Source organism: Lissotriton helveticus, chromosome 2_2 (genome assembly GCF_964261635.1).
Source record: "Lissotriton helveticus chromosome 2_2, aLisHel1.1, whole genome shotgun sequence".
In the NCBI taxonomy this organism is placed as follows: Eukaryota; Metazoa; Chordata; class Amphibia; order Caudata; family Salamandridae; genus Lissotriton; species Lissotriton helveticus.
The window spans coordinates 485,915,737-485,939,603 of record NC_136060.1 but is presented as its reverse complement, the minus strand read 5'-3'; the positions used below and the strand labels follow the sequence as shown (position 1 = coordinate 485,939,603).

Below are 23,867 nucleotides of genomic sequence, written 5' to 3'. Positions count from 1 at the left end.
CAGCAACTTAAACATGCTTAATGTCTCCCAACTTTCATGTTATCTTGACAAATGCAGTAAAAATTATAGGTACGTCACAATAAATCTGTTTGTGCGGCCTGCACACGTACCTGGGCGAGGTCTGACCAAGATGTGCACAGCAGACCTCCGTACAAAATCACACAACACTGTACAATACTGGGTAATACAATCCAGAACTGTATGGTAACGTACCGAGCCCATCTGGGTATTGACCCAAAATGATGCCTCCCTCGCAGAATGTAAACAGGGGCCAACATAAGAAATATACATACAAGGGTCTAGGGGAAAGTATTTTATGACCAACTTAACTCCACACCCCTAACTACATACATGAACAACTACAGGGAGATAGTCAGTCTATAAATAAGACAAATAAACCTCTGAATGCTCCGAAGAAAAATTCTCACCAGGTTCAAATAGTTTGTCCAGCGTTTGGCATGAGTGTGATTTTCACCAGCCCACCCATTTGGCGGAGCCTCGTCATCTGGAAATCTACAAGAGTAGAGTCAAAGTAGCCAGTGTTGCTCAAAGGCTAACAAGATTAAATACTTGACCTCATACTCCCGATGATCTCAGTCAAAATGCTTGTTCAAAATATGAGACAACTGATGGAGTGCAGTGCTAGTGAAAATGTGAAAGATAAAAATGGCTAAAAGGACAAAAAATATGTTTATTGGGTATTTGGAGTCCGGGAGCCGGTGGCATGCCCCTGCCAATGTAGTGTCCTGCGGCACACGTTCTAGTGTCCCTCAGGAAGCTGTATTCCCAGCCACTCCCTCGAGGGCTGGACGCACTGCACCTGCCCACCCATCCATCCATCACGGGTGCCACGCGTGACGTGGCCCCGTCAATAAAAGGGCCCGGGTGCACGTGCTCCGGGCCAGTTATCACACTAACCCTCCTGGTGTCCGTGTTCCTTATTTATATGATGTGGGCCTGAGGCCCAACATCACACTGGCGACGAGGATGGGAAAGTTGACCCTGTGTGGCCGTAGCCCAGCACCTCATCGTTCCTCGTGGGGGAAGAAAAGGTAACGTACTTGAGAGACGGCGCCTCCACATCGATATCTAAGTCCACCAACACCGGAAGAGGTGAGCTGGCACGACTCCGTTCTCGACAGCCCACGGAGCGTTAATCGGAGTACAGCCACGCCCCAATCCGCTGATGCCAGAAGGGGAAGGGAGTGAACGGGCGGTCCTGGGGTAAGCGTGAACCCCGCAACTTCGTCCCGTTCCCTCGCCCACAAAGTCAGAGTCTACCGGGCAGTGACGAACTGTCCCAGCGGGTCAACGAGCCAGGGGCAAAAGCAGTCACACAACCGAATGGCCAAAAAAACAGTGAGGGCGCCCAACGTGAGGAGAACCAGGCAGCAAGCCAGAGCACAATGACGCTCCAGCAGGCAAGTCTCATGCGAGCGCAGCACACGGCCCGCAGAGGCTAAATAGCCCGCAACCCTGCCACAACGCAGAAGAACAGCTCCCTGCCAGCCGTCTCCAGCAAGAGAGCGGCAGGGCACCCATCAAACCCGGCTACCCCCCCCCCCCACCTGGCAGTGATCGAGTCTTCCGCCAACGCTACCGGCGGCCACCAACTCCCCCAAAGGTCCCGGGCCTCTCCCCTGCAATCCGCAGACAAGCTGCTGACCGCACAGATGTAAAGCGGCACCCGGCTCTTGCAGTATGCGCAGGAGGTAGAAGTCTACCAGACGCCAGATCGATGCGCACCCTGCCAGCGAGGACCCTGAGACCGGCGTGGTCATCCACCTCCAAAGCCTGCAGATGGAGTAATCACTGCCGCGGCCCTAACGTAAGGGGACAGCACCATGAACACATGATGAAACGAGGAGAGAGGGTTGCATGCTAGGCCTCTGGCTTAGGGTGACCAGAATTTTAAAGCCAAAAACCGGGACATTTCACAAAAATAGAAGAAGGACTACAATTTTACTTCGAGCGATGAGAGCGCTCCTCAGCAGAAAATTACAGAACAGGCTGTAAGAACATACATAAAATGTAATTTTTAAACCCAGTAGCTTGCCTGTTAATTAAATTGCTTTCTTGAAACAACTGCTAAGTATACCTGCTTTGTAAAACATAAAAACACTTCCCCCCGTTTTCAGTCGACCCTCACCAAAAACGGGGACAGGAGCAAAATGTCTTGCAATTTGCTGGGACAGCTGGTTAAAAACAGGGACCGTCCTGGCAAAACGGGCACGCCTGGTCACCCTACGCTGGCTGCTCGAAGTGCCTAGCGTCCGTTTCGTTAACCCTCTCGGCGACGAAACAAGAAGCGCCACTTACCGGGAAGATCAGTTCAAAGAAACTGCAAAGGGAGTTGCCACCAGCCCGCAAGGGCAGCTCACCCCAGCATACTTCCCAGCGTTCGACACTGCCTGTGGAGAGAAGGCCTGCGACGCCACCCGGCGGCCCCGTGCCTACAGTGCACCCACACATTCACACCGAGGAAAATTCCTGTATATGCAGCAGCCCCGTCAGGGATTGGATTAGCCAGAGGACTGCCAGATGCAGCTTGGCAGATAAGGAACAGAGACGCAATCAAGAGCGGCTGCAAGGACCCCTCGTTGATGGAACACAGCAAGCGTTAACCCCTTTGCTGCGGCGGTAATTCCGCCGCAGCGCTAGGGGGCAAGGGGGCCCCGCGGCGCCGCCATGATCGTGACGGAACCACTCCGTCACAAGCCTCGGGCGCGCTGTGCTTGTGACGGAGTGGTTCCGTCATGGCCCCGCCCGCTCAATTGAACGCTCAGCGCAGGCGCGAAATCGCTGCCGCGCAGGCGTGGCGGCCAGGCTGTGACGGAACCACTCCGTCATTAGCACAGCCCGTCCGAGGCTGGTGACGGAGTGGTTCCGTCACCAGCACCCAACGGGTTAAAGAGACTGTCCTTCAAAAGCCATCCCCGACAAGAAGAGTACACAGCATTAATAATAAATCAGGAGTGCCCATACCTGTTTTGAAAGACTTGTGGCTCCATGGTCCAAAGTCGCCCGACTCCCTTCTGCCAGGCGCCGCCCAGGGATGTGTCTCGGTGAAGCCACGAAGGCCTCGATGTCCCGCTAAGCTGCCCGGGCCTATGAATAGTGCAGTACTGCCACCCAGTGGCCATTGTGCATTACTGCACCAAAAAAAACAATACACAAAAGAGAAAGAAAAAAGGGACGAAGAATTAGGAAAACGCCAGCAACACTGTCAGGGCCAAAGGTGAAGGTGAAGAGGGCACTGTCAGGCCACCAAAACTCTGCCTCACAAACATGTTAGCTGAATGAGCCCAGCAACCACACTAAGTCAAAGAAACACAAGCAGTCAAGGGCTCAATCCAGCAGTGCCCCGGCAGTGAACTAAAAGGCTCCAAATGAAAGGGAGAATATCAAGTTCTCAGCAAAGAGACCCACAAAGCCACACACAGAAAAGGCTCACCGAGTATCAGCCCAAGAAGAGACTGCTAACCCTAACGAGGAGCACCAAGCAGCCAAGAGCTGCACGAGTCCCACAGCCCCACCAAATGCAAGAGATGCGACCACCCAAGGACCAGACAATGCAATACAACTGAGGGCAACCGATCCACATGAAGACGCAAGAAAGACACGCGGTGTACGTGCTACCCACAGTGGCCACCCGACGCCACCACAGGGATGTTGCCCCATCCCCCAGGAAGTATTAGCGCTTCAGCAAAGGCGGTTAAGGCTTGCAAGTTCCACAGGAAGTTCCAAGCTGCCTAACCAAGAGACGCCCAGCCAAGGTAATGGACCCAAAGGCAGCCAAGCTTCAAGTGGCCAAGACATCTCCAGAGAGAAGCAGTGCTGAATGCAGCACTAAGAGCAGCCACATCCCTACTGCATCAGCGAAGCCCCGCAGGAGACCGAAGGAGAGACACAGTGTCCTCCTTCACACTGCCGCAAGCAGGAGTCATCAGTGAACCAAGGCTGACTAGAGGAGAGTCGTACACCACAAGTGGCCAGCCGCTACCACAATTCACCACTGCCCATGGAAGCTAATCCCGGGAGAGGGAACACCTGAAGAAGAAGCACCCAAGATGAGTGGCTACCTGCCAAGCAGCCGAGAAGAGCGACTGAAGGTTCGCCTGAATGGTCTTGAGACCATTGAATTTAATAAGCCCGATGGCCTTGTTAGAACATGCGGCACTACACTGCCCAAGAAGAAGAAGAAGAGTAGCAATCGTGTCACCCAGAAGAGCAGGACACCCGCAGGTGCGCCAAAGACAACGAGAGGAGAAGCCCAAGGACTCGTAGCACCACAACCCAAGAATACCTCCAAAAATACCAGACAGACACCAAGGCGGACCAGCGGCACTGGCAACAGCACCAAGGGAGAACCACACGTAAGCCGCAGCAAGTGCAAATCGAGTCTCATCCCACCGCTTCCCCAGGTGAGCGTCAATCGGTGTCCCTGGATACAGGCTCAAAGGAGAACCAAGAGTAAGCCACAGCCTGCGCAAACTGAGTCCCATCCCAACGCATCCCCAGGAGAGCGTCAATCGGCGTCCCTGGATACAGCCTCAAGGTAGAACCAAGAGTAAGCCGCAGCAAGCGCAAACCGAGTATCATCCCAACGTTTCTCCAGGTGAGCGTCAACCGGCGTCCCTGGATACAGCCTCACGGGAGTGCCGAAAATAAGCCGCAGCAAGCGCACACGGTGTATTATCCCAACGCTTCCCCAGGCGACAGTCCACCCCTGAGTGTCAGCAGTCTAAGTCAAACGGCATCCCTGCTCCTGACTGCAGATGCCATGGGTGAAGATCACCACCGAGTGTCTTTCCTCACACCGCCTCAAGACGGAGTCGGCAGTGGCCCCAACCCAGGCAAGAGAGGATCCAAACTCTCTACGTGTCACGCCACCACTGAAACTCAACCTCAGCAAGGCGGAGGCATAGGACTGCCAAGTCCCTCCTAACATCATACTCTCCCAGCAAGTCACCACCACCTGTCATCCTGAGTAACCACATGGCTGGCAACGCCATCACGCCAGCCATCACCACACGCATCATTCACCACTCCTAGAGTATCGATGGACTGGAGTCACACGCTGTTGCCACACCAGCCGAGAGAAGAAACCAGAGGCTACTTGTGAACCTGGTACACCCCTGAACCGTGGTAGCGAGAGCAAGCATCGGCCAAGACACCTCCACCTTAGAGGGTTGTGTGTGCTACCAAGTAATGGCTCCTAGGTGGTCCTGCAGCTGCCCCAGTCAGCATACAAGCGGCCCCAGCATAGCCTTCCTGCAGTCCCACAGCAACCCCGGCAATGGACCGCTCCAGGCGGGAGAGTGAAAAAAGACTTTGCCCCACCGACGAGTCATCGGTTGCAGCCAAAAGGGTCCACAGAGACCAGTGATCAGGCAACACCTCCACGAACCGTCACCATGAACTGCGTCCATGCTCATGACGCATCCCATTGAAAGAACTGTTTGAATTCACCACAGACCATCACCCACGTCAACAAAAGGGCAGTCACGCAAGACATGTCATCACAAGTGAACTGTTGCTATGCAGCGGACATCTCCAAGCCAGCGGTCGTGTCCTCAACCTTTCAGGTTAAACTACGAGTGCCAACCGAGAAGGTCCTGCTGCAGGCAGAATCATCAGCCCACGTCTGGCGTCTTCCTACTCCCAGTCCCAGAATACTGATGGACCCTATGGTGTTTTTAGGTAATTGTTTTGTCTCCACAGGTTGGACTAACATTTTGTTTGTTCTTTAATAAAGTTGGAAAGGAATGTAGTGTCCTGCGGGACACCTTCTAGTGTCCCGCAGGAAGCTGTAATCCCAGCCACTCCCTCGAGGGCTGGACGCACTGCACACACCCACCCATCCATCCATCCATCCATCACGGGTGCCACGCGTGACGTGGCCCCGTCAATAAAAGGGCCCGGGTGCACGTGCTCGGGCCAGTTATCACACTAACCCTCCTGGTGTCCGTGTCCCTGATTTATATGATGTGGGCCCGAGGCCCAACATCACAGCCACCAGCCTACTGAAGCCCGAATAAAGAGCGAGCCTAGCGGAGCCCACCCGCATCGGTCGCGACCACACGCCAAGCACTGGAGCTGAGCCCGTGGAATGTGAGAGGCTTCGTGGGCTGTGGTGGGAAGCGAAGAGTGACCCCGAACAGCCGGAGGTTCGCGGGAGCCCACCCCGTATCTGGGGAGCCCTACAAGTTTCAAGCCAGAGGTGAGCCTGTGAGTGCAGCCGTATGTGAAGAAGGGCCACCCAAGCTGCAGTGCCCGATTCCAGGGGTGGCGTGGCCCCGGGAGATCACCCATCTGCAGCTGCGACTGCCGCCCTGGCCGGTGGAATCCTGAGGCCAGGCACCGGGGGTCTCCCGACTGTCTCCCCAGCCCTACGGCAGCACGTGGGGTGAGAACAGCTACTGGGGAATAGCGAGACAAGGGCACGCCACAGCAACCCCGTAATGAGGGAGAAAGAGGTGCTGCAGAGTGCTGAGACGGCACGTGGTGTGTGCAGAGCAGGCGAGTAGGCCTAAGGAGATCCGGCTTACTGACCATGACTGAGGAGTAGTGACGCGGAGGGAGGCCACTGCGCAGCGAAGCAGGCCCCCAGCCAGATCAGGAGGACTAGAAGCGACGAGAGAACAAACAGCGCCGCAGAGGCATAAACTGAGAAGTCCAGAGGGGGAAGAGGTGTGCCTCCTCTATGCTCTGAAGGTGCATAGGCCCGGAAAAAGTAAAGACTCACTGCGAAGTACAGGAGGTCCTGTTGCACAGCCGAAGTTCCAGAGAGTGTGGTCCAGCGGCGGCCGTCAGGGTATGTGCCTGCCCACAAGACAGAGCACTGCATGCAGGCAGCGCTTTAAGTAGGCCGGGTCTCACCGGTTCTCGAAACAGGTCTCTATCGGGCTCTGTTTTGTGCCCTGGCACAGGCGGTCTGTTATTTTCGAGCGTCATAGGGGAAGGGAAATCCTTTAAAGAGAGTCATTTTCTCTCTGGATTTGAAACTCAGCAGCAGCAACATCGTCATTGTGTCACCAGGGCTTTAAGTGGAAGCTTTTTCAATATTATATACAAGCCGTAGTCGCTGCTTATTTATCTTATGCAACTAACAACCATTGACAAAGCCAATAGCCCTTGTTGTAGGTGTAATGTTACTTGTTGTATCATATATCTGGATGCAATGACAGAAACAGCAAAATACAAGGGCGGCACATTATACTAAGCACACATTTTTAGCTTGCGTGTTTTTAAGCCACGCCCTTAATTACATTGACCACGCCCCCTTATGAGACACCCCCCAGTTTTTTCAGCCCACTTAAAGACCTGCCTGCAGGTGTTTCTTAGTGGCAGCCAGCTGAGGGGTTGACATGCCCTTGCGGGAAAGAAACCTCAAGAGAGCGACCGGAGCTAGGAAAAGGAGCTGCATCAGACCAAAGTTTTGGAGGACACAAAAAAAGCAACACTGCCATCTACTGGCCAGTCGCGGGATCGCGTGCAGCATGTCAGCAGTTGTGACTCACTATGAATGGATAACTGAGGGAGAGCTGCCCTGATGGCAAGAAAATAAATAAGTGCAAGGAGAAAGAGAAACACGAGGTGGCAGCGAGGAATGCACTAAAGGCACTATGTGGGGAATGCGCAGCAAAGATCGCACGAGGCACACAGATGACGGCCAGCCAGGGAAACACACAACAGCAGCAGTTCAAAGCAGCCGTGCATACAAGGGTCAGCAGCACCTATGCAGTGAGCAGAGCACCGCAGTACTGCACGAGCTACACAAGTGAAAAACAACCGATTTGACTGTAAAATAACGAAGGTTACCCGGGGAACAAGTTACTGCAAAAGTATGGTACCCAAAAGACTGCATGCACGCTGCACCAGTTCTAAAGCCACTGGGAGCTAATGTGAAGGTGAGCTGAGGTGCCAGAGTGGTGCCAGGCCACCACACAGCCTTTGAGGATGGAGAGAAAATGCGCCGGAACGCGCCAGGAGCAAATGAAAACACAGCACCAAGTAAGCGCGCAGCAGCACAGGAACAGCTGCTACAGTTCAGGAACAGCTGCTACAGTTCAGGAGTGAAGTACTAAAAAGAATGCGCAAGTGCGTCCAATGAGGAAAACGAAGGGAGCAGTCAGAAGCGCACCAAAGCGATGCAACCAGAGAGAAGACGAAGAAGTGGTTGTGCAGACTGCCAGAAGCACTAATACCTAGAAGGAAAAGGAAGAAGCCGACCTGCCAGATGGTCGCAAGGATGAAGCCTACCTGCAAGACAGTCACAAGGAGGAAAATGCCAACCAGCCAGATGGTCGCAAGGATGTAGCCGACCTGCAAGACGGTCGCAAGGAGAAAGTCAACCTGCCAGATGGTCGCAAGGAAGAAGTCGACCTACAAGACGGTCGCAAGGAAGTAGCCGACCCGACAGAGGGTTGCGAAGGAGGCGACCTACCAGAGGTCAGAGAGTGAAATGACCAGTGAAGAGGTCAGAGAGAAGAGACCTGACAAGAGGTCCGACAAGAAGAATGAAGAAGAGGTCCGTGAATGGGACCGAGGAGATGTCTGACAATATTGACCGAAGGTCAGAAGTAATTGAACGGAAGAAGGTCGCAACGACGTGTCTAGTCACCGAGCGAAGTGAATGCAGTGTCCTAGGGGTAGGACCGGACCAGGGAGACCTGTGTGAAGTGCACATCACATGGGGAGGCCTGATCAGAGATGTCAAGCAAGAAGATAGGACCAGATTGCGTCGCAAAGGAAGAACATGAAGAAGGAAAGTGCGTGGCATGATGCCACCAAGAAGAGACGCAAAGAATAAAGTGCAAGAAGCAGAAAAGAAGAAGAGAGGAGTGTGTGACAAAACAACTTGCACACCCAGAAGGCCAAGGTGACACGTGCCGGAGCACCAGAACACACTAGAGCACAAATCCTGGAGAACATCAGTAGCACTGGGAGAAGCACATACATCTACGAGTTTTCAGAAAACCGAGTGATGGCAGCGGCTAGCAGGCTGGACCATTCGTAACATCTACCTTTGGGGTCGTACGGGAGACTGTACGGTGAGACTGCTCGAATGTCTGGAAGAAGAGGATCCGACCAGTCCACACCAGACCGTGGTGACTCAGGGGCAAAGGCCACAAGGACAACGGTGAGAGAGGGTCCCACCACGAGAGATGGGTCCACAGCCACTCTTACGCAGGTCCCGGGAGGATGAAGACATTGTACGAAAAGACAGGAGCCAACAGCTACCCTTTAGGTGGAGCTAAAGGACTTGAAGGTGGTACTCATATCATCTCTTGCAAACACACAAACGCACACACACACACACACACACACACACACACACACACACACACACACAGACGGTCGCGTTGCAGCAACACGGCGAAGTGCACCCAGACCAGTGGAAACCTGGTGAAGAGGGCCTCCGGAATAACCAGTGAGAGGGGAACAATTGAGAGAGGGGCATCCTAGTGAGAGGGATGTCCTGCAAGTGCAAGACATCAGAGAGAAAAGCAACGCTACCCAGGTGGGAACACCAAGACAACCAGAACTGACTAGTGGGAAAATACTACATCTACCGCTCTACAATCACTCCACCTGCACCGTAACAGAGAACGGCCTAGCAAGAGAGACTTTGGTGTCCACTTCCACATTGTGAGTCGAAGAAGGATGAGATTCACAGGGCACCCTGACATCGTGCCAAACAGAACTAGCGGTCCCGGCTGCAAGGATACCATTGTCAGTGTTTGTCCAGCAGCTAAAGAGACTCCATGGAAGTTTTTGTTATGGGGTTGTATTTTCTTTAATTATATTTCTCTCCCACAGGTTTGGACTTTATTGTTTTGACTTTTAATAAAGTTTGGGAGGGATGTAGTGATCGTCTGATCACTGGTCTAGTGTTTAGCAGTGTGCTGCAACCACACTTTACACCCACCCCTCACAGGCGTCACCAGTCAGGCGACCCTGACAATAAAAGGGGCAGAACGCACATGCTCGTGGCCAGTTCTGCACCATAGCCATCTGTGTCAGTGTGCTCATTTATGCTAGTATTAAGAAAAAGGGGGTCCCAGTAAGGTAGACGTTTGAGTAGAGACAATTTGAATAAAGCAAATGAAAAGTAAATGCATCTATAATGTTTAATTCACATTATAGGAAAAAGGTAATCAATTACATAAATTACAGTTGTATTAGTGCCCCTGGGGGTAAGGGGGACGTGCAATCGTGAGGGTAGTGTAGGAAGGGATAGTGATAATAAAAACACGTATTATTCAAACATTCGTATGAGTTCAATGTCGAACAGACAATAGAAAGAACACAAATCAACATAAAGATTCACAATACACATGCCCCAATGTCCATACTATGCATGAATTATGGGTTGGAGGAGGCTGTGTTTCAAGGTGAGGAAGTCGACGTTTCGACCCAAGGGACGCAGGAATCAGTAAAGTCCTTGCAAGTGGGTCTTCATCAGGACGAAAAGGGGGTGGGGCAAACAACCTAAATTTAAATGAATATACTGGGTCAGTGTATCATTATTAAGACTGACCAAATCACAGTTTGTATAAGGGTATTCACATTATAAGTTACACATACCTGAATATATCAGTGATCGTCGATAAACATTTGGTAGAGTTGATAGTGAATATTCAATCCTATGAGAAAAATCAATATAATGCCTATCAGGACGGTGGTTAAATTTAACGCGTGTTATTCTCAAGGGCTGAGGGAGAGAATTCATAACTTACTTAGGAAGTGAAGTCCGATATCCCAAAGGGGTATGGCGAGACGATCCGGATGCTCAACACGGGGGGGGGACCACTCTGCGTATCTGGTTAAAGGGAACATTATTCAGATGGATTCGGCCAAAGTAAAGGTACTCACGAGGAAGTTGCGAGATAACAGTGATCGGTAAGGCTTACCGATTTGCGTAAAGTATGTCCTGTGTCCCCAGCGCAAGAAAGGAAAGGAAAACGTCCGTTTTAATCGGGATCCGTATCCTGGTTAGAGGGACAGGAGGAGGGTGTCAGTAATAGATAATAGTAGGATTAAAGTAAATGTAGGTATCGGGAGCCGATGCGGGGAGCGAACAGGCTTACCGGTCTGATGCGGCTCATCGCAGGTAAAGCGTCTCTCTCGGCTGCCTCGAGGAGAACGCCGAACTTCCTGTTGTTACGGTAGACATAGCAACAGGAGGTCACGGGGTGATAGTGAGTGAAAAAAGACTCCAAGAATCACTCGTTGTCAGGGTAACCCATATGGCAGGTGAGGTCGGACGAATTGGTTGATCCGAGGTCTATAATACTATCGTATTAAACATTATATGCGATCAACGTCAATATTGAACCTTACATTATCAATAGGGGGTGTGAGTAAAATAGAATAGAAAGCGGGGCCGCACGCACATATTGGAATGATTGGTTCGTGGTGTGGGGGGCCCGGGTAATTAATCTAACAGGCGGAAGTGAGTTTTGGACAATCAAAAGATCTGGTCAGTGAGGCGTATTCCGGGGTGGAGCATGCGTGAGTGAGGTCTAGTGTAGGATGATTGACTCGGTACCCTATAGATATAAGGCATTGATACGCTCAGCGTAGACATGGGCAATTGCACTGCGAACCTATCACATGATGGTTACGGCAGTATCAATATGGAACATATCAACGGGTCCACATCCAGGAGAGAAATAAATAATATTCGGTATTAATCACAAGAAAATATCAGCACTCAAGCATATATATAAAAGCACACTATATTTTCACTGCAGTATATACCAGGTGAATTGTAACCATATATATCGAAGATCAAGGCATTTATATATACACAAGATAATTACAGAATAGACCTGCGTACCTATCACACGATGGTAAAGGCAGTACCAGTTTAGAAGGACTGTATAGTTAGCAAGTGTGTCATGAATGGAGTAAAAAAGATTCAGAAATTGATCAACGGTATTCAGGGTAGAGTAGCAAGCTGAGAGAAAGAGCTATCATGTTCGTTTAAACCTGATTGGATGGAGTTAAAAAAGAACATCCATTTTAGTTCTCTGATGTTTAATATAGTTGAAACATTACCACCCCTGGGGCCTAAGGTGGCTTTTTCAATCACAATCCATTTCAGGCTCTCAGGTGGATGCGCAGCTGATCTGAAGTGGTCTACAAGGGGAGCCCCTACCACTTGGCATCTTATTCTGCTCATATGTTGCAAGATACGCTGTTTGATCTTCTGTTGGGTTTGGCCAATATAGATCAGGTCGCATGGGCAAACAATGGCATATATCACCGTTGAGGTGTTACAGTTCGTTAGAGTTTTTAGCTGGATCGTATTCTGTTTGTGTTGGAACTCCTTGGTCTGCATCGTGCTACTGCAAGCTTTGCATTGACCGCATTTGAAGTGGCCTATCACTGGTTGGAGATTCCAGAGTGTCCTCACTGTAGGTCCCGCCTTGGTAGGTAGGAGAGAGCGTACCACATAGTCTCTGACACTCTTCGATTTTTTAAAAGCATGGAGAGGGTTGTCGGGTTGTTCAATGTCATCTGCAATCAGTTGCCAGTGGTGATTCACAATTTTCTTAATTTGATTGCTTTTAGTGGTGAACGTGGTGACGCATACAATGCGATCCATTGGGTTGGTGGTAGAGTCTTTTCCTTTCAGAAGTTCCTCTCTGGGGTAGAACCAGGCTCTCTTGCGGGCCTTGGTGACCAATCTTTTGGGATAACCACGTGCCTTAAGGCGGTCCGATAGATCTTCTGATTGTTGGAAGTAATGCTCCTTAGTGGAACAGTTCCTACGTATACGTAGGAACTGTCCAAATGGCAAATTGTCCCTCAGTGCACGGGGATGATGACTGCTGTATTGGAGTAGGGAGTTCCTCTCGGATGGTTTTCTGTAAAGAGTAGTTAGGAGTTGGCCCTGGTGGTGATAGATGGTAATATCAAGGAAGTCAATATTTTGGTTATCAGATGTAACAGTGAATTGTAAATGAGGCGATTGTTGGTTCAGCCAGCCGTGAAACTCAGTGAATGTAGTCAAGTCGCCGTTCCAGATTAATAGGATGTCGTCTATGTATCGAACCCACATGTTCAGATGGTCTTGAAACGGGTTTCGAATATTCAGTATATTGTGGTCTTCGAAGGCTGCCATATATAGGATGGCTACATCCGGGGCAAAAGGAGCCCCCAGTGCCACACCTTTGATTTGTAGGAAGAATTCATTCTTAAATGTGAAGAAGTTCTTAGTCATCGCAATTCGCAGTAATGCTGTGATAAATTCCGTTGGGACTTGCATGGGCGCCGGTCGTGAGTCTAAATACCTGGTAATGACTGCTAGTGCTTCTTCTTGCGGGATGCAGGTATAAAGGGATACCACATCACAGGTGGCCAGAAGTTGTGTCGATGGATTAAATGGTAAGTTTTCAACCAGATTAATAGTTTGGAGAGTATCCCTCAAGTATGTTTGTGTTGACTCTGCCAGAGGTTTTAAGAAAAAGTCAATATAACGTCCGAGTGGTTCTAGTATAGAACCACATCCTGAGACAATCGGACGTCCAGGAGGATCGGTCATGTCCTTATGGATTTTAGGCAATGTATAAATTGTTGCCAGGCGAGGATGTTGCTGATTGAGAAATTCAAATTCGGTTTTGGAGAGAAAACCTTGGTCAAATCCTAGTTGGGTTATCTCTAAGATCTCACGTGCTATTGCGTGTGTGTGGTCAGAACGCAATTTCTGATAGCTGATTCCATCTGTTAATTGCCGTTGTATTTCAGACTCATACTTTTTAATGTCTTGAATAACAATAGCTCCGCCCTTGTCGGCAGGTTTAATCACAACCTCCGTATTGTTCGCCAGTGATTGAAGGGCGTTTTTCTCAATTCTGCTGGTGTTATACTTGGTGTAGGTGTGATTGAGCAGAGTAGAGTTGACATCTCTCCATACAACTGCCTCATATGCTAAGATTTTACTAGTCATTGTACAGGATGGAGGCACAAAGGTGGATGGGATCCTCAGGCCCGTGTGTGAAGGATTTTTGTACGGTCCCGTATTTCTAAAGAAATATTTAAGCCTGACTTTCCTGAAGAATTTGAACAGTTCCGTGCGAACTGTAAAGGGGTCTGGTCTGCTGGTAGGGACATACGATAGCCCTTTACTCAGTGCACGTATTTCATGTTCATTTAGTGTGTATTGCGAGATATTGACAATAGGGTTAGTGGTAGGTATATCCCTTACCAACGGTAGGTCTTGTTCCGTGTGGTTCGTTCCCCGTGTTGTTCCTGTTGGAAGTGAACCTGTTTGGGAGCTTGGCCGCGTCCGGTATCCCAGTTGGTGTTGTTCTGGTTCTGACCCCGTGCTTGGCCTCTGTTGGAGTAGTTCCCTCTCCCTCTCGGGGGGCGCCATGGTGCGGGACGTGGTCCTAAAAAAGGTACGTATTGGGGTAACTGGTAGCCGTAATCCGGATAGTTATATGGGCGACTTGGGCCGGCAAATTCCTGTTCACCTTCGGAGCTATAGGAGGAGTCGGAGAAGGTAGTATAATTTCTTCTGCCCCGAAAGTTTCCTCTGCCCCTATTAGTGAATCTGCCTTGTTGATCTTGTTTATAATAATCGTCTTGGAGATATGGGTAAGTTTTCTTTTTGTCATAGAGTCTGATATCTCTGGCAAGTTTTTCTAATTTCCGGTTTTGAGTAGTAAGGTCAAAGTCTTTTAGGGTGGCTTCCAGGTTGTTCAGGGTTTCTTTGGCGCCTGCTAGGTTAGCATCCGCCGCGATCTCAGCTCTGAGCGACTTGATTTCACTGGTCAGTAGCTGGATTTGTAGAGCAGCTGTCTCCACCCCAAGCACCATCCAGTGGCGGGAGCAGTTGTTAGATATATGACTAAACCCTTCCCTGAATTTGGGGACCTCCACAAAGATAGCTGGTTCAATCTTTATCTGTAGGCCTATGGGAATAATGTTCTCTTTGAGATATTTCGTGAGTAGATGTCCGTGCCAGCGGGTACGGATCAGTTTCTTTTCCAGGCGTTCAAGGCGTTGAATTTTATCCTTCAGACTGAAGTCTATGGTGGGTAGGTCACTTGCTAGAAAATTATGGTCAGGATTCTCGAGGAGCAGGTCAATGTAATCCTCAGAGTAGGACAAAAGTTCACGTTCGACCATGGTTTGAGAATACCCTAAGATATAGAATTGAATTCTATGAGAGAAACATCGCAGACAGCGTCTGCACGAAGTATTTTACAAAAGGGGAGGGTTAACCCAATAAAGTCACTGGGACCTGGGTATCTGACATTAAGAAAAAGGGGGTCCCAGTAAGGTAGACGTTTGAGTAGAGACAATTTGAATAAAGCAAATGAAAAGTAAATGCATCTATAATGTTTAATTCACATTATAGGAAAAAGGTAATCAATTACATAAATTACAGTTGTATTAGTGCCCCTGGGGGTAAGGGGGACGTGCAATCGTGAGGGTAGTGTAGGAAGGGATAGTGATAATAAAAACACGTATTATTCAAACATTCGTATGAGTTCAATGTCGAACAGACAATAGAAAGAACACAAATCAACATAAAGATTCACAATACACATGCCCCAATGTCCATACTATGCATGAATTATGGGTTGGAGGAGGCTGTGTTTCAAGGTGAGGAAGTCGACGTTTCGACCCAAGGGACGCAGGAATCAGTAAAGTCCTTGCAAGTGGGTCTTCATCAGGACGAAAAGGGGGTGGGGCAAACAACCTAAATTTAAATGAATATACTGGGTCAGTGTATCATTATTAAGACTGACCAAATCACAGTTTGTATAAGGGTATTCACATTATAAGTTACACATACCTGAATATATCAGTGATCGTCGATAAACATTTGGTAGAGTTGATAGTGAATATTCAATCCTATGAGAAAAATCAATATAATGCCTATCAGGACGGTGGTTAAATTTAACGCGTGTTATTCTCAAGGGCTGAGGGAGAGAATTCATAACAGGAAGTGAAGTCCGAGAAGTTAGGTTCGCAGTGCAATTGCCCATGTCTACGCTGAGCGTATCAATGCCTTATATCTATAGGGTACCGAGTCAATCATCCTACACTAGACCTCACTCACGCATGCTCCACCCCTGGAATACGCCTCACTGACCAGATCTTTTGATTGTCCAAAACTCACTTCCGCCTGTTAGATTAATTACCCGGGCCCCCCACACCACGAACCAATCATTCCAATATGTACGTGCGGCCCCGCTTTCTATTCTATTTTACTCACACCCCCTATTGATAATGTAAGGTTCAATATTGACGTTGATCGCATATAATGTTTAATACGATAGTATTATAGACCTCGGATCAACCAATTCGTCCGACCTCACCTGCCATATGGGTTACCCTGACAACGAGTGATTCTTGGAGTCTTTTTTCACTCACTATCACCCCGTGACCTCCTGTTGCTATGTCTACCGTAACAACAGGAAGTTCGGCGTTCTCCTCGAGGCAGCCGAGAGAGACGCTTTACCTGCGATGAGCCGCATCAGACCGGTAAGCCTGTTCGCTCCCCGCATCGGCTCCCGATACCTACATTTACTTTAATCCTACTATTATCTATTACTGACACCCTCCTCCTGTCCCTCTAACCAGGATACGGATCCCGATTAAAACGGACGTTTTCCTTTCCTTTCTTGCGCTGGGGACACAGGACATACTTTACGCAAATCGGTAAGCCTTACCGATCACTGTTATCTCGCAACTTCCTCGTGAGTACCTTTACTTTGGCCGAATCCATCTGAATAATGTTCCCTTTAACCAGATACGCGGAGTGGTCCCCCCCCGTGTTGAGCATCCGGATCGTCTCGCCATACCCCTTTGGGATATCGGACTTCACTTCCTAAGTAAGTTATGAATTCTCTCCCTCAGCCCTTGAGAATAACACGCGTTAAATTTAACCACCGTCCTGATAGGCATTATATTGATTTTTCTCATAGGATTGAATATTCACTATCAACTCTACCAAATGTTTATCGACGATCACTGATATATTCAGGTATGTGTAACTTATAATGTGAATACCCTTATACAAACTGTGATTTGGTCAGTCTTAATAATGATACACTGACCCAGTATATTCATTTAAATTTAGGTTGTTTGCCCCACCCCCTTTTCGTCCTGATGAAGACCCACTTGCAAGGACTTTACTGATTCTTGCGTCCCTTGGGTCGAAACGTCGACTTCCTCACCTTGAAACACAGCCTCCTCCAACCCATAATTCATGCATAGTATGGACATTGGGGCATGTGTATTGTGAATCTTTATGTTGATTTGTGTTCTTTCTATTGTCTGTTCGACATTGAACTCATACGAATGTTTGAATAATACGTGTTTTTATTATCACTATCCCTTCCTACACTACCCTCACGATTGCACGTCCCCCTTACCCCCAGGGGCACTAATACAACTGTAATTTATGTAATTGATTACCTTTTTCCTATAATGTGAATTAAACATTATAGATGCATTTACTTTTCATTTGCTTTATTCAAATTGTCTCTACTCAAACGTCTACCTTACTGGGACCCCCTTTTTCTTAATGTCAGATACCCAGGTCCCAGTGACTTTATTGGGTTAACCCTCCCCTTTTGTAAAAAACATTTATGCTAGTATGCAGGTCTAGAGTCCGCCAACTTTACACTGTGTACTGCGCTTTCAGGCGGTGCTTGTTTTGGCGGTATTGTAGAGTTCAGAGCACTAAGGGCCAGAACAGGCGTGTGCTTCCTGTATGCTGAGCTGTCATGCTCAGCCAGGTTAGGTGGCAATGCAGTGTGCAGAACGCTGGGGTGGCCGGAGCAGGTGTGTGCTTCTGGTGTGCTGCGCTCTCAGGCCCCGCCTGGTTAAGCTACGGTCTAGTGAGCAGAACACTGAGAGACCAGAGCAGGCATGTGCTTCCTGTGTGCTGCATTCTTATAATCAGCCTGGTTAAAGGCAATATAGTGTGCAGAACGCTGAGGGGGCAGAGCAGGTGTGTGCTTTCTGTTTGCTGCGCTCTCAGGCCCGCCTGTTTAGATGGCTACGGAGTATGCAGAGCACTGGGGGCCATAGCAGGCGTGTGCTTCTGTAGTGTAGTTCCTATATCCCTGATAGGCTCTGCGCATTGGAATATTATACACTATAGTTTTGGCATAGGACTGAGGCCAGTATGCCTCTATCGAGTACATTAAACTTAATTACTTGTGTGTGCCAGCTAACTCAGCGGTCACTAGAAACTTCTTGAATGAACAAGAAGGGATTAGTTTCTGACAACCGCATAAACATGACAACTTTGTGTCCCTTTAGAATGGTAACAGTCTCACAATCGTGGAAACAATAAATAACAGTTTCACTCAGTCAATCGTGCATGCTTGGGGGCAGATTTACAAGCCCCTTGCGCCACTTTTGCATCACTTTTAACATGGGAAAAGTGACACAAAAGTGGCACAAGGAGCTTGTAAATCTGCACCTTAGTTTCTGCAGAGTTACACAGAAATAGATAGACAGGCGTTTCAATAAAAAGGGTTTATTGAACAGTCTTATTTCTCGTGCAAGAGATATGAACTGCTACAATCGTAAAACAGAATACGAAATAGAATATGTATAGTGTTAGCAGTATGATGAAATAATACAGCAATAGTATGGTTTGTAGCTATGACATATTCATAAAAATACATACATAAATAACACAGGCTAAAATGTGAATACTCGTCTGGTGTTTCAAGCTAGTTCTACCCCAGTGTACCTAACCTAACTGCAGTACAAGGTAAAAAGTAGGTGCTGTTTTTCTACAGTATAGTTTAGCTATAGTTAGTATTGCCAAGGTTTGCCAAAAGTCCCTCTAGGTTCTAGTCTGCTCCATACCTTAGAATGAGAGAGGTTGGAATCTCTTTCCCGGGTCGCGATCTCTAACACCCCGCGAAGGGAGTCAGAAACACTGGAGCTGGATTCTCTGCGAGGAGGATGACAGCGTCTGGTCAGTGCGTCAGTAGGGAACTCGAACTCCTTCCGAACTTGCCGTGACGAGCCGTATCGAGCTGTATAGCTGAGCCATATAACCGAGCCGCGGTTTGCCAGGGCAAGTGCAGGTATATTTATATCTTGAAGGTGTCTAGGAATGTTTGCATTGACGTAAAAGTCGGGCAGAGGAATGTCATGTTTGAACCCCTAAGGAATAGATGTTCCTGCATAATAAATGCGTTCTTGGAGAAATCAATAATCCAAGCGAGGGGAAGTACTGAAGGCTTAAGAGTCTGTTTTTTTAAGAACTCGTTGTGACGTGGATAGACGGATGTATTTGACCATGCCTGTATTTGGGTTGCATGGGCCATGCCTAAATAAGGGCTGGATTTCTATGCCTAAATAAGGGCAAATGAGAGTTGTCCCTTGATAAGGGCATAAATCGGGAAACCTATATACGGGTATTTAATCGAACGCACAACACTTCCTGTGTGCTGCACTCTCAGGCCCGCCTGTTTAGGCAGCGATGTAGCGTGCAGAGCGCTGGGAGCAGGAGCAGCTGTGTTCTTTCTGTGTACTGCGCTCTCAGGCCCGCCTGTTTAGACGGTGATGTAGTGTGCAGAGCGCTGGGAGCCGGAGCAGGCCTGTGCTTCCTGTGTGTTGTGTTTTCCTCCCCCAGCTGGTTCAGCACAGTTGTAGTGGGCAAATGCTGGGGGTCTGGAGAAGGTGCATGCTTCCTGTGTGTTGTGTTCACCTGCCCCACCTGGTTCGGCGCTCTTGTAGTGTGCAGAAAACTGGGGGGGCCAGAGGCGGTGTGTGCTTCCTGTGTGTTCCGTTCTCCTGCCCCGCCTGGTTAGGCGTTGTTGTACTGGGCAGAGAGCTGGGGGGGGGGCGGAATTGTGTGTGCTTCCTGTGCATTACGTTCTCCTGCCCCACCTGGCTCGGTGCTGTCGTAGTGTGCAGAACGCTGGAGGGCTGGAGTAGGTGTGTGCTTCCTGTGTGTTACATTCTCATGTCTCACATAGTTAGGAGGTGATGTAGTGTGCAGAATGCAGGGTAGCTGCATAAGGTGTGAACCCTGTCAGGCAGTTAACAGTCAGAGTTGGTTATGCATGGACATTGCCATGGTGTAGGACGCGCTCGTACCATCTTATACCTCAACCTGCAATGAAGAATAAACCAGTAGAGATACAGTCTTCTCACCTTGCACCGTACTGTGACCAGCTGGGTAATGGCGTTGCTGACCAAGCCGGAGCCAGACCTCAGGCTGAGCTCGGTCAGATGCGGAACGAGCAGGAGGTGGAGGCTGGCTCTGGTCAGCCGTCGACTCTCTCCCAGAAGCACCAGGAGCTCCTGAACCAGGACGCCGGCTATGGGAGAGAAAAGATGGACCATTAACCGCATGCGTGCGGGCGGAATTCCGCTCGTACGCGGAGATTTTTAAAAGTGCATGTTACGTGACGAGCTGGGCTCGTCATCAGCGTAGCAGGAGGCTACCTCATGACGAGCCCAGCTCGTCATCAGCGTGGAAGGGGTTAAAGTGGTGCATAACCTACATCTTTCCCCTAGTTCTACAAACGTCAACTATTTTACTGGACCGGATCTGCAGCCTCCTCACAAAAGCCACTTTATGCAGCTCTTCTGTACAGACTTCACACCACTGTCATCAGTACTAGGGTGCACCAGTGGCATCAACACTGGCAGTTTCATCGTGAGGGCAGAGGAGCGTCCACCCCCTCAGTCCCACCCCTCTCCCCACTGCCAGCAGTGCATAGCAAATGTGAAAAATAAAATGGCAATGAAATGATTTAATTTCATTTTATACCGATGTGCACTGCAGTCTTCCTCCGAGCCAAGAGAAATGCAGGGGGGTCCTCTAATACTGATTGGAAACACGGAGGACTGAAGCAGTGGCCAGGCACTTCAAAGTGCGCATGTCAGTTTGCCAGCTGTCTTGCAACTAACAGCCTGACATGCGCACTTTGAAGCTCTCCAACCTGAGCTGTGTTAGACAGCTGGGTGGAGAGCAAGCGCAGGCCTCCAGGGCCCACTTCGTACAATTCTGGCGCTTCTTTCATGTTGGTTAATAGCATGAGAGCAGTGTCTGGATTGGTTAGGGAAGTTAGGTCTTCGACTTGTGCCACGGACAGCAGAAGAACACTGAGGAGAAAGCACAGCCTGTCTGTAAGTACCATTTAATTTTATTTTATTTCAAATGTTCCTGTAATGCATGTCAGTGTAGTGATTTAGTTTGTGTTTATGTTGCATGATGCTTATTTTATATTGGGCTTTTGGGAAACGGTGGGGCACTTTGCACGACCAACCAATTTCAAAGGTTACAAGGCACCCCTGTGCTTCAAAACATGCAGGTCTGTGTGCCTGAGGTAGCCACTGGTCTGTGCAACCTATGAATACATGGGTCAGGCAGCAAGTACCTGTGTGAGGGCTTGTACAACAGTGTGGTGGGGCAGTGACAAAGAGGTGTCTACAGGACAGGGGCTAACAATCTGCATATTGTAATGTTAACATTCCTGACAAGGCAGTGCTGTGTGTGTTGAGAGACACTCCTAGAAATAACCCTTTCTATTCAAGTATCCAGAACAACATCCCCAACACATCAGGATGTCCAATCGCTGAACAGTTGCAAGAAAGATCTGAAGACCCACATGTTTGACGGGCGACTAACCTACAAGATGCACCACCATCCGCGTCTTCATGGCCCTTAAGGATCCCTTTTGTGGCTCCCCTACTATGCACATGGTCTTGAATGGTACTCCTTCCCACTTCTTGCACCTCCTGTCTCAATGCACAGTGCTCTACTGGTCTCAGGTAGGTTTGCACTATACACACACCTGCCCACTCTGTGCTGCACCAAGTCTATCTGTAAAAACAATCTTTGAGCAGAGCTTGCAGGAAGCCCATTCAATGACTCTCACCCAGTTCGTTGAACGGACCCATGATGTAGCGGAAATGGTACTCATCGATGTAGTTGTCGGCGTAATCCTTCACCCACAGGTTCTGCATGTTCTGGGCAATGCTGTGCAGGCAGCTGGACTTCAGGCTCTGTGCTCCTTTCTTCTTTGGCATCTTTACTGAGTGTGTTGCCTGGAGAAAGAAAAGATATCATGGCTCACGTGCTGTTGTATGAGACCTACCTGCTGAAGTGTGGTCTCTCTTCTACACACAACCAGGTACCAAGAGTACTGCTAACCTATTGCAGGGGCCCTTGAAAAACATCAGAACACCACAGTCTACCTAGTTCTTATGAGGAGGGATTCGCAGAGGTTAATAAATATAGTTGATGAGCAGGAATAGGTCAAAATGATCAATGGTCACCTGAACTTCTCATCATAAGAGGTCAGAGTGGAGAAGCGTGGCTCAGTGGTTAGAGGCGGCAGACCCGGAAGCTGAGATCGACCGTGGACCAGGGTTCGATTCCCCGCCTCGGCGGGTCTCGGGCTCAAAAATTCCACGGACTCGACAATTCTCGCTCTGGTGCCTACTCAACTCACGGGGTCACACTCTGCGACTCTGGGCAATAGCTTGCTTAATCTCCACTACGGCCCCTCGCGGCGGGATGCCTGGCTTTCACCTTGTGGACACCCTGCCGGGGTTTCTCACAGGGGAATACCAGGATGGGTTCCCTAAGCAAGCGCCGGGACGCTTACGGGCAGCCGTGCGCTTTACAAATCCAGCACAATAGTAGGGTTACCCAGTGGCTCCCTGTCACCAGGGATGCAAGTTCCAACCATTCATAACATCAGGCACTATTTAAACAGAAACTGAAAGAAAAAAATGATACATTCTATCATCAGGTTTTATCACAGATTCTAATTAATGCTCTGCCCTTCAAAGCCTACCCACTTTCCTGGTCACAGGTGTTGCCTTAAGCAAAGCGTAGTGTGGCTTTAGGACCCAATGTACTTTGAAGTTCATATGTATTTTTCCTTCCAGAGTGGGTGGAATTCATTGGATGCCCTCAAGCCTCATCGCAGACGTTGCACCTCCCAAGGGTGGTACCCTTCCTCACCCGTATTAGAACATTGGAATGTTGGGAGCTCCATTGAAGACAATGGAGTGCTCCGGGCTTCTACGGGCCGGTAAAGGCCTGCAGACCAACATTCCAATGTTTTACAAAGGCCTCTTGGAGCTCGAGGGGCTTCGAGAAGCCTTTGTTTTATTTGTTAGAACATTCTGCCCTCTGGTGGCAGAATGTTCTAATAGCCTTATAGCCCTTCATAGCAGGGCTATACCAGCTATTAAAGTCCTTTTCCCTTGTTTAAGTACCAAGCCGAAGCGGGAGCGGGCCTTTAATAGCCTCTATAGCACACTGCGGCGGGCTATAAGGGTATATTGTATGTTGATCAAACTGTAGAAATAGGAAGACCATTCCATAGATGGCAGATATTGGCTTGTGCAGCAACATCAGTACTCACATGTCTGTCCTATTCCCAGGAGTAAGCACAGCTAAATGCTTCTTTAAGACACAGTTTCAGCATTACCCACACCTCAAAACACTACAAACATATGATAGTCGGCACTCACACACTTCTGTCCTTTAATTAGAAATGAATGCTTCGGCAACCTCTCGCTCATTCGTTTATTCTTCAAATTCACTTTGAAGCATAATAACGAATCATATCACCAAAACACTTCCGATGTAGGCCACACAACAACCGTGCACTGTTCCAACCATGGAACTCTATGGAGTAGTGTGCTACTACTCCGAAAATGCCTATTGGTGCCTTCTTAGGAGTAGGAAGAAGAACAATTGATGGACAGGATGCAGAACAATATCATACATTCACCCCAGTACAGAGATCTGGGCCTAAATCCATTGCTTTTTGCTCACCATGCCACCCCAGTTTGGACCCAGCCATAGGCAAATCAGTCTTGACCCTGTGCCCCATAGG

At 49.0% G+C, this 23,867-nt stretch overlaps 1 protein-coding gene across 1 annotated transcript in view; it reads right to left on the bottom strand.

The window, feature by feature from the left end:
* LOC144821555 (uncharacterized) overlaps positions 1-23,867 on the bottom strand; it is a 61,946-nt gene that overhangs the window by 19,878 nt on the left and 18,201 nt on the right. Inside the window, exons 2-3 of the mRNA XM_078678740.1 lie at positions 21,891-22,059; positions 20,158-20,324 (exon numbers count right to left, since the gene is read on the bottom strand). Coding sequence (XP_078534866.1) covers positions 20,158-20,324; positions 21,891-22,041 — 318 coding nt within the window. The 5' untranslated portion in view covers positions 22,042-22,059. The remainder of the gene's footprint in view (positions 1-20,157; positions 20,325-21,890; positions 22,060-23,867) is intronic.